Source organism: Melospiza melodia, unplaced genomic scaffold (assembly GCF_035770615.1).
Source record: "Melospiza melodia melodia isolate bMelMel2 unplaced genomic scaffold, bMelMel2.pri scaffold_18, whole genome shotgun sequence".
NCBI lineage: Eukaryota > Metazoa > Chordata > Aves > Passeriformes > Passerellidae > Melospiza > Melospiza melodia.
In genome coordinates this window covers 5,011,819-5,023,281 of record NW_026948525.1, presented here as the reverse complement: position 1 = coordinate 5,023,281, position 11,463 = coordinate 5,011,819, and the positions used below count along the sequence as shown (strand labels likewise).

The following is an 11,463-nucleotide window of genomic DNA, read 5'->3' as shown; positions in this document are numbered from 1 at the left end:
GTCATTTAGATACGGATGAGGGCGCTGATAAAGACAATGGCAATGGTGGCACTGCTGCGGGGTGCCCTGGAAGGCATCGCAGAAAGAATCATACTTCTTTCCCACTGGGTAGTTTTCACTTATGAATGGTAAAAACACACATTAGTTGACTTATTTTAAGTCCTTCCTAAATATTCTTAAGTTCTCTCTATAGTTCTTACCAACTCCTCCCAATTATTCCATTCTCTTTTTTGAGGGAAGTTTGAGGCAGGGAAAAAGGAGTAGTTTCTAGAAGGGAAGGAGAGAGGGAGTAAGGATAAAAGGTCACTGGTAGAGAGATGGTGGAAAAGGCAGGAGTATGTCTGCATTTCAGATTGACATGGACATTATCAGTGGGATATATCTACGTGTGATGAGTATCCTTGCCACAATGTTTGGATATGTGAATTTCTTTTTTCTTCATCTCCAAGAGAAAGCTGCTTCTGTGGCATGGTGGGAGAGGGAGCTGACTTTGTGTTCATTCGAGGGGTTGTCTTCAGATCTGTGGTCTATGTAGGGACTGATAAATCTTCTGGGAATCCACCGGGGTCCTGTATCTGTAGAAACACAAGCATATTCTGTCCCCCACATAATGAGAGGCTATGGCCCTTCAACAATTTTAGATTCATGATTCTGGTCAAGTACTGGAGGTCTTTTTTGAGGTGAGTGTACATGTTCTGAAAGTGCCTTAAGACAGAGGAGTTTGATTCATTTTTGAGAGCAATTCTTGAAATATATATGATATTAGAATTCACAAAATTTGAATAATGTAAAGTACTTTGCACAGTCTCTCTTGTATAGAGAAAGCCGGGGGCTATGTACAAATCACAAACAGAAAGGAACTGCGGTGGAATGTGCCTTGAGCGGTTTTGTTTTTCAGCATCAGTCTCATTACATGGTTGTGATAATGGGAAGATGCCAGCAGCTCATATCCCGAGCGGCAGACCAAGAACTTAATGTTACAACTTACTTTATAAGTTTTTTGACCAATCACACAAAGCAAAAGCACATTGACAGCAGTTCTGTCCAACCACTATAAGAACAAGTACCTTTGGTAAAAACAATGCTTGCTTATTTCTTATACAATACTTGCTTGTAAGCCTTAAAACACAATGCACAGAGCTCCAATTTTAAGCTTCAAACTTCCTAATATCTTGCTAGAAAAACTTTTCTGTATCTTTGGGGGTTATTCTAGACAAGCGTTAATACACAGACGATTTTTCTATTTGTCCTCGCTTTTCTACTTTTTAAATAATTTTTCTGCTGACCTATCTCATGACTACTGCTTAGCTCTAATCACAGTTCTGCTGTCTCTGAGGCCTGCCTTTTGCAGCTTCCCCAAAACCCTCTTATTTTGTGGATTCCCTCACTGAACACAAGTTCAGCTATTTTAAATCAAATTCTCACTGATGTAGATAGTATTAGACATGGCACACTGCAAAATGGAGATGCTATTGATTTTTTGCTGTTAGCACATGGGCCAAGTGTGAGAGTTCTGAAGGAATGTGTTTTATGAACCTCTCTTTCATTCACAGGAAACTGAAACAACTACAAGACAACATGAAGAAATTGACTGTGAATGATTTGGGCTTGTATGAATGGTTTGAGGGATGGGGAGTACTTGGATGATTGAAAGATATCTTAAAGGGAGCTTTGTTATTACTAGTAGTTATTATTGTATTGCTTTGCGCTATTCCATGCATAGTGAAATTGGTGACCCACTTGGCAGAAAATACAGTGATAAAGGTTTGTCTGGTGCAAGAAGAAGAAGGGGGAATTGTAGCAATGTATATGAACAACTTGGGCCACACTGTGCACCAGCCATATTGCTTGTAGTTGTTCCTATCAGAGCCCTCTAGAATTCATCAAGGTTACTAAGACATAAACTGTGCTGCATGAAGAAAGAAAAGGCTGAGAAACAGAATACCAAGACCACAAGAACTCGACAACAGAGGGCTGAGAACCACCTGAACTGTAACCAGTCACCTACTCCAAGAAGTGCATGCAGAAAACAAGGACAAGAGAGAGGCATCAATGAAGAGATGTCTGATCAGTGTATGCAGTAGACTTAGAATGTATAAATAAGTATATTTATACAGATGTATATATATAAAAATGTATAAATAAGTGCATAATGTAAGCAATAAATGGCTTCTGCTTAATCATACTGGTTAGTTGTATGGGAGTCCTGTTTCCCACAATGGGTGCCTGGGAAAGAGGGATGGTTCTTTTCCATAAAAGAAAAGCACCGAGGCCAGAGCAGGAGACAAGTGACCCTTGCAGGGCTGGGGCCTCATTGCCTCCTTGTCCCTGCTCAGCAGCCTGGCCGGGGCCGCCCCATGCTCCTGCCCTTGCCATTGCACATCCCACATGCCAGTGCCCATCCCGGGAAGAACCCTGAGCAAGGAGGGAGGGACAGAATCTGCCTGGCCAGGGGCCGGGGCTCAGGCCTTGGACCTTTGCATTCCTCAAACACATCCAGCTTTGCTTAGCACCAGAGAGACCTTTGCCTTGTTTGTCCCCGTCTGTCACCACTGCCTCCAGTGTTCTGCTTTAACTGGAACCTGGGGAAACTTTCCCAGTTTTGTTCCTCAGTGGAACCCATTAAAACTTTAAGAAAGTTTAGAATTTCAATTTAATTTTGAGTTCTTGAGACTCAGGGACTGAGTCTGATGCAAACACCACCAAATCCCCTAGAGGCTCATTAAGGTCCTTGTGCTGTGTCTGTGCTGCTGAGCTTTAAAGGAACAGCTCTTGCCAGGGCCAGCTCCTCTCCCAGCCCAGCAGGGCTGAGGGCTCTGCCTGCAGGCACTGAGGGGACAGGAGCCAGGCAGAGACAGGCTGAAGGCAATCAGGATTGGGAAGACATTGAGCTGAGACTTCACTTGGGGAAAGATCTTCACAGCCCTGTGCATGGTGAGCGTGTGGGTGCAGCGCAATGTCCCCTGTGCTCCTGGAGGGATCTCCTGAAGCCAGCACACCCCACAGCCTGGGGGATGTGTCAGGAGGAATCTCCCAGTTTCTCTGTGGCACAGGAGCAGGAGGAGGAGGATGTGCTGCAGAGCGGGGCTGCCCTGGGCACCATCAGAGGGACAGGGCAGGACGGCTCCTCCTGCCAGGCACGGCTGCAGGGGCTGAAGCTGAGGCTGCAGCCAGGGCTGCCCAGGGCTGTCCTGCAGAGCAGCTCCTGCAGAGCAGCTCCTGCAGCCCTCAGGGCTCTTGGCCAGCCCAGGGCATGTGCCACCTGCCAGGGGCAGCTCTCAGCCTGCCTGGCAGCTCCCCATGGACGCTGCAGGGGAGAAGTTGGAGGTGGAAGGAGCCACCCCCATCAGGGCAGATTCCTCCTGCTGTGGAGATGGTGCTGCATGGCCAGGGCTGCTCTCAGCTTTCTCCTGAAGGGAAGGGAAAGGGGCTGTCATCTTTGGCTGTGTCACTTAGACTCCTGTACGGTCACCCTGGGCATTTGCAGATGGGCCTCAGATCTCCCTTAGAAAGTGCCTCCTCAGCCTCGTCTCCCTACAGACCGCAGCAGCAGAACCTTGGCTTGCCACATCTCTGTTTGCCTGGCCTGCCCTTAAGGCCCTGCTGCCAGGGAGATGCCCCTGGGCAGTGCCCTGTGCTTGGAGGGGTCTGCAGGGCAGAGCTGAGTCCCCAGGGCTAGGCTGGGCTCTGGCAGCACTGGCAGGGACAAGGCTTGGATAGAGAGAAACAACTCCCAATAGGCACAACTCGAGGCAGCAGAGAGCCAGACCAACCCTTGGTATCCCTCCCTGTCTAGCTGCCCAGGGAGAGAGAGAAGGGCCTAAAGAAACTAACCTTGTAACTGGAGTCTTTAAAAACTCCACTTTATTCATCAAGCACGTTTTATGTTCGATCACCCTGAAATAGAGGGAGGCGTAATGGGCAAAGGGCACCTGTGTGGGGACCAGCAGGCCTGACTGCCCTGGGGCACAGGGAGCCATGTTTTCCCTCTGGGCTTCCCCAGGGTTCAAGCGGAGAGCAATGCTGAGATGAGGCAGGAACTCAGCAGCACAAACCCAAGCTCAAAAATGAAATTGTTCAGTGAAGTATCCCCACAGGTAGCGAAGTAGTTTTGAGGGAATTCCTAAAATAACTCTATTAGATTGAGTCAAAGAGCTTGTCAATGTCTTCTTTCAACAGTCCACTACAGACAGAGTGAAGTAATGTTCAACAGCAGCTCCATCAGGCACTTCCTCCTGCTGGCATTGGCAGACACGCGGCAGATGCAGTTCCTGCACTTCTGCCTCTTGCTGGGCATCTCCCTGGCTGCCCTCCTGGCCAACGGCCTCATCATCAGTGCTGTAGCCTGCAGCCACCACCTGCACATGCCCATGTTCTTCTTCCTGCTCAACCTGGCCCTCAGCAACCTGGGCTCCATCTGCACCACTGTCCCCAAAGCCATGCACAATTCCCTCTGGGACACCAGGGACATCTCCTACTCAGGATGTGCTGCACAGGTCTTTTTCTTTATCTTCTTCATTGCAACAGAATTTTCCCTCCTGACCGTCATGTGCTACGACCGCTACGTGTCCATCTGCAAACCCCTGCACTACGGGACCCTCCTGGGCAGCAGAGCTTGTGCCCACATGGCAGCAGCTGCCTGGGCCAGTGCCTTTCTCAATGCTCTGCTGCACACAGCCAATACATTTTCCCTGCCCCTATGCCATGGCAATGCCCTGGACCGGTTCTTCTGTGAAATTCCCCAGATCCTCAAGCTCTCCTGCTCACACTCCAACCTCAGGGAACGTGGGCTCCTTGTGGTTGGTGCGTCCTTAGGTTTTGGTTGTTTTGTGTACATGGTTTTCTCCTATGTGCAGATCTTCAAGGCTGTGCTGAGGATCCCCTCTGAGCAGGGACGGCACAAAGCATTTTCCACCTGCCTCCCTCACATGGCTGTGGTCTCTCTCTTTTTCAGCAGTGGCTTTTTTGCCTACCTGAAGCCCCCTTCTATCTCCTCCCCATCCCTGGATCTGACCCTGTCTGTTCTGTACTCGGTGGTGCCTCCAGCGCTGAACCCCCTCATCTACAGCCTGAGGAACCAGGAGCTCAAGGCTGCAGTGTGGAGACTGATTAGTAGATGGTTTCAGAAACATTAAATTGCTGGCCAGTTTCTGCATATCACTTGTAATAAAACTTATCTTCGACAGTTGTTGCTTGATTTGGTGGTTTCTTTGTTCTTTTCTTTCCTTTGTTTCAGTTTTTTAATACTGTCTACAGAGAAAAGAAATTATTTGTGCTTCATTTCATTTTGTTTACCTCCAAATTTGCTGTAGCTCACAGACTGTGTCAATGAGGAGCTGTGCTCTCGGTTGCTTTAAATGAACTAAAGGATCTCCCAGCAGAGTTTTCACCAGAGATCCCCTTTTGTTGCCTTCTCTGGAGCTGCAGCAGCAATGTCTGTGTGCAGAGCTGGGGGCTGATCAGGGCTTCCCCAGCAGCTGTACCCAGCAGCAGCAGCACTTGGTGTTGCCAGTGCTGCTGCCATGGCCCTGCCCCGCTGCCCTGGTGGCCCTGGTGTTGCTGCAGGGCCTGAGTGCTCTCGGGGCCGGGCACAGCCCTGGGGGTGGCAGTGCCAGGGCTGCAGCAGGGACAGGCCATGGGCACTGCTGGGGCAGCGCTGACGCTTCAGGCCAGGGCCTGGAGGCTCCAGGCTCCTTGCCCAGGCTCTCTCAAGAACACCGCCAGGCCAATGCTCAGCACAGAAAACCGCCGTGAGCAGCCCCAGGCTGGCCGTGGGCAGGCTGGGGGCAAACAGCATGGCTGGGGCTCTGCAAGGGCCCTGGGGCAGATGGGAAGGAGCAGCAGAGCAGGGCCTGATCCATCTACAGTGTGCTGGACAGCCCAGGGCAGCGTCCCAGAGCGTCCTCATGGAGCTGCCAGCAACATCCCCCCTCTGCAGCCCTGGCCTCTCCCCCAGCCCACCCAGGTGCCTCCTCCTTGCAAGCACAGACATGGCAGCACTAGTTTAGGAGCCTCTGTTTGCACTGCACAGAGCAGGGGGAGCACCCCCATGCTGTTGGTGTGGGGACATGAACCTGAGGGAGCACAAATGCCATCAGCCCCTGGGGCCAGCAAGGGCTGGAGGACACCAGGGAAACCACTCAGCTTTGTCCTGGCCTCTGCAGTCAGCCAGAATGCTTTTTCCCATCAGCTGGGAGTTTCCTGTCCTACTGCAGACGCTGTTGCTCAGAGCCAGGGCTGCCTGGCAGCCACCCCCAAACTGCCCTGAGCATTTCCTTCACTTCACCTTTGCTTTCTGTACTCTTTCCCTGGTGTAAATTTCTGCCAGTTGCCCATCCCTGTTCCCTGCCCTGCAAAGAGCCCATCCTTGTTTGCCCTTTCCTATCTGGCTCCACTCCCCATTGCAGTTCCTGACTTGGCACCATGGGAACGTCCCTTGGGCAGCAGGATCATCCTACAAGTGCTGCAGGAATTGTCTGCAGGCTCCTGCAGTGCCTCCTGCTGCTCCCTTGCCAGAGGCACCCCAGGCTAGGGGGGCACATCTGGGCTGCTGTGTCTGGCTCTGGGGCTCCCTGTTTGGGGCAGTGAGGAGGAGCTGCAGAGGCTCTGCAGGACTGACAGGATGGGCTTTGGGGCTGGCAGGAGAAGCTGAGGGACCTGGGCTGCTGGAGCTCCTGAAGAGGAGGCCCAGGGCTCATCCTGCAACTGCTGCACGGGTGGTTTCAGAGAATCACAGAATCAGCAAGAGTGGAAAAAACCTTTGAGATCATCAGGTCCAACCTGTGCCCTGACACTGCCCTGTATCCCCTGAGCCTCCTCTTCTCCAGGATAAACAACCCCAGCTGCTCCCTCAGCCACTCCTCACAAGACTTTTGTTCCAGACTCCTCCCCAGCCTTGTTCCCCTTCTCTGGACATGCTCTAGCCCCTCCATGTCCTTCCTATATTGGGGGCCCAGAAGTGGACACAGCACTTGAGGTGCTGCCCAAGCAGTGCCGAGTGCAGGGGAAGAATCCCTCCCCTGTGCCTGCTGGCCACTCCATTCCTGATCCATAGGAGTACCAGTGGTTGGATGAGGGAAATGGTGGGGACGGGGTGGGGACAAAGTGTTATTGATTGTCATCCATGAAGCGTCTTGACTTTCATATCTTTTCTGACTTCATTAGAAGTTTCTGGGGATCAATATCAATTGGACATTGATGATATCAATCTATAAACTGGAAAAGAAAGCAGGGCAAAATAATTCTCTCTGCATTGTTTTCAGTGGGGTATATTGCAGTGTCAAAATGGTCTCCTTGGTTCTACAGAGCCCCTTGGTTCAATGAGGCCTTGAAGTGTCACAATGGTCTCCAGTATTTCATGAGGCCCTGCAATGTCCAATGGACCTTTGGTTCCACGAGTTCCACACTGTTCCATGAATCCTTAGTTCCATGGGGCTCTGTAGTGTCACAATTTTCTCATTGGTTCCAGGGTGCCACACAGTGCTACAATTGCCCTTTGTCCCAACAGTGCCTTATAGTGTCCCAGGGGACTCCTTGGTTCCATGGGGATGCAAAGTGCCACGATGGCCCTTTGGTTTACCCAAGGCTTCAAAGTGTATAAATGGCCTCCATGGTTTCACAAGGCTGTGCTACGTCACAATGGACCCTCGATTCCTTGATGCCCCAGAGTGTCACAACAGCCTCCTGGGTTCTGCACTTTAAGAATGCCCCCTTGGTCCCTTGGAGCCCCACAATGTCACTATTGTGCCCTTGTTTCCATGAGGCCCTGCAATGCCAGAATGGTCCTTTGGTTCCACGAGGGCCCATGTGTTACAGTGGCCTCCTTGGTTCCATGATGTCTCGTAGCACAGCAATGGCCTCCTTGGTTCCACGGAGTCAGAATGGCTCCTTTGTCCCGTGGAGCCCCACAGTGTTGCTGTGGTTACTTGGCTCGATGAGGCCATACCATGCAACAATGGCCTCTTCATTACAATGGGTTCCAAAGGCTCATAGTGGTCTCCGTGGTTCCACGAGGCCCTGCAATATCCCAACAGACCCTTGGTTCCAAAGGACCCGCAGTGTCACAAGGCTGCCTTAGTTCCACAAGGCACTGCAGTGCTGTAGTGGCCCCCTGGTTCCATGAGGCAAAGCAGAATCAGAATGGCCCCTTGGTTCCATGGAGCACCACAGTGTCACCATCGTCCCATTGGATCCACAGGGCCCCGTAGTGTAACAATGGACCTTTGGTTCCATGAGGTTCCACTGCATCACAATAGACATTGGTTCCATGAGGTTCCTCAGTGCCTCAGTGGCCCCTTGGCTCTACATGGCCCCACACTGTCCAAATGGTCTCCTTGGTTCTGTGAAACCCTACAGAGTCACAATGGACCCTTGGTTCCATGAGCTTTCGCACTGTCAACAATGATCTGAGTTCCATACTGTCACCATGGGTCCTTTGTTCCATGAGGTTCTATAGCATAACATGACCACCTTGATTCCAGAAGATTCTGCAGTGGCACAATGGACCATTGGTTCCATGCAGCCCCAAACTCTCACAATGATTCCATGGCTCCATGAACTTCCATACGGTCAGCAATGGTCTTCTGGGTTGTACGAGGCCTTGCTCTGATACAATGCGCTTTTTATTCCATGGGGTTCCACTGCATCACAATGGACCCTTTGTTCCATGGGGTTCCAAGTGTCACAGCTGAGTCCTTGGTTCTGTCAGCCTCTGCTGTCACCAAATGTCCACAATATCAGAATAAGACACCTTAACACTAATTTGGTGTTTAAGAGAGCATCATTTATTCAGGCCTAAGGTCCAGCGGGTGATAACTACTTATGTGGACATGTGATTCTACCAGTGTATTGCTTATATACAATCACTATGTGTATATTAAAATTTACCCATTTCCATAAAACCAACCCCAAATTCCCAGATTCAGTCCTTGATTTTTCTATCACTACATTCTTCAGCCAGATGTCTTCATCTTCTCTTCCAACCATTCCTGTTGGGAAAGCAGGCCCTGAATGCCTTGTTTCTCAGCTGAAAGCTCACAGGCACAGTAAAAATTGAATTAACCCTTTTGAAAATAAGCCCAAGGCTTTGTGTGGGCAGGCAGAGGCAGGCAGGAGGCAGAGATGTCAGCACAGGAAGGGCCCAGCTGGGTGGGGCAGCTGGGGGATGCCGACAGCCTGCAGGGACAGAGGCGCAGGGCAGCGACAACGTAGCACAGCCTGGGCTGCACAGGGCACAGGGATGGGCAGCAGCTGCAAGACAGCCCTGACAGAGCCAACTTGGGCAGCACTTTGGCCATGGCTGCTGGCCCTGGGCCTGAGGCAGGAGCAGGAGACAAGTGACCCTTGCAGGCCTGGGGCCTCAGTGCCTCCTTGTCCCTGCTCAGCAGCCTGGCAGGGGCCGCCCCATGCTCCTGCCCTTGCCATTGCACATCCCCACATGCCAGTGCCCATCCTGGGAAGACCCCTGAGCAAGGAGGGAGGATCTGCCTGGCCAGGGGCTGGGGCTCAGGCCTTGGCCTTTGCATTCCTCAAACACATCCAGCTTTGCTAGCACCAGAGACACCTTTGCCTTGTTTGTCCCCAGCTGTCATCACTGCCTCCAGTGTTCTGCTCTGACTGGAACATGGGGACATTTTGTTTGTTGTGTCCTGACAAGGATCTCTTCAAAATACAAGAAACTTCAGTGTTTCCATGTACCTGAGTTCTTGAGGGGTTTGTGAGATCACAGAGCTGGCTGTGATGGCAAAAAGTAGGGTGTGAGGCCATAGAGCAGAATCTGCCATCATAGAGGGTGGCTCTGTGGCATCAGAGAGTAGGTTGTGACATCACAAGGTGGTTGTGTAACATCATAGAGAAGACTGCGACATCAGAGAATAGAGAGTGACATCACATGGTGACTTTGTGACATTGCAGTCTTCTGTGACATTGCAGCACTGTATGACATCACAGGGTGACATCATAGAGTTGGCTCTGTGACATCACATGGGCTTTGTGTCATCTTTGGAGGCTTTGTGACATCACAGGGGCAGTGTGACATTACAGAGAAGTCCATGTGACATCAAAGGGGGCGTTGTGATGTCACAAGGGTAGTATGATATCAAAGAGACAGCTGTGTGAAATCACAGGAGCTGTGTCATATTACAGGGGCTGTGTGAGGTCACAGAGCTGGCAGTGTGACATCACAGGGGCAATGTCACATCACAGGGGCAGTGTGAGGTGCCCTGGGAGGTCACTCTGCCCAAGCCCCCCTCACAGCTCCCCCCCAGAGCAGTCCAACCCTGCTCGTGCACAGCGGGGTCCCCTGTCCCCCCGGGTCCCCCCGCCCCCAGTCCCGCAGCCTCCCCCAGAGGATGTTCCACGAGATTGACCGCAGGGCCTCACACGGGGCCAGGGGGACGGGGCCCTGGGGGTGGGACAGGGGGACAGGGACCCCCCGGCAGCATCCCCGTGTCCCCCAGGGCAAGAGTCTGGGCCAGGGCTCCTTCACCATGGTACAAAAAAGGGCTTGAGAGTGCTGAAAAAGTCCCCAGCAAGGGATCAGCAAAAACCAGATTTAATATTAAGGGACAGCAGCATAAATTTTAGTGGCAAGAGTCACTCTGCTCCTGACTGGACACTTCAGGCACACCAAGGAAACAAAGCAACAACAAAACCAAACCAAATCCAGGCAATCAAACCAGAAATGAACTGAGAACTGTCTCTGTGTGTGTGTGACACAAGGACAGTGAGAGCAAGGATACAAGGAATATGGGCCAAAAGCTTACAGAGATCAAACTTAATAGGACTTAACCATAAATGATACCTTCAACTTCACAATTTAGCAAAAGAACAGCACTTAACATTACTTGACCTTACTTAAAACCTATGACTTAGAAATTTAACAGAGGAATAACACTTAAAAATATTTAACTTAGCTAATAACTTAAACTTAACAACTTAGCAAAATAACAACTTATAGCAGCATTTTACTTTACTTAGGCCTTGTGACTTAACCTTACATACAGGCCTGACTGACTCAGCTATCCAAGGCACTCAAGCCCCTCAGAGAGCAGAATTTCTTCTGCATTTCCCCAGCACATGCACTCCTGTGTGCACACAGAAACAAAGAGTCAGTGCAAGGCACCTGTGAGAAATTCCCTTGAGGGCAGGCAGTGCTCACTGTTGATCCTTTGTCATCTCTCCAGCAGGTGAAGGGTTACCCTTGAGGAGTGGGGGGATCGGCCCAGGCTCCGTCGTTGTTGGGGATCCCCAAGTGCAGCAAACGGGAGAGTTCCCGGCTGGGAGAGGCCCCACTCAGAGGGAGTCGCTGGCCCAGGAGTGTCACTATAGGACACGAAAGAACACAAGCTCACACCATTGTTCTCATGGTGAAGAAAAAAGGGGAAGTTCATTTTCTGACTCCAACATTTATAGTTTTCCAAAAGTGACAGCGGATTGGAGGGTGGCAGTGACACCTCTCCAATG

The 11,463-nt window shown here is 51.0% G+C and overlaps 1 protein-coding gene across 1 annotated transcript in view; it reads right to left on the bottom strand.

Annotated features, from left to right (window-relative positions):
• Positions 1–5: 5 nt before the first annotated feature.
• Positions 6–11,463, bottom strand: part of LOC134433337 (olfactory receptor 14J1-like) — a gene marked incomplete at its 5' end in the record, with an annotated part of 32,561 nt that continues 21,103 nt past the window's right edge. Inside the window, 2 exons of the mRNA XM_063182193.1 lie at positions 6–66; positions 3,835–3,897. Coding sequence (XP_063038263.1) covers positions 6–66; positions 3,835–3,897 — 124 coding nt within the window. The remainder of the gene's footprint in view (positions 67–3,834; positions 3,898–11,463) is intronic.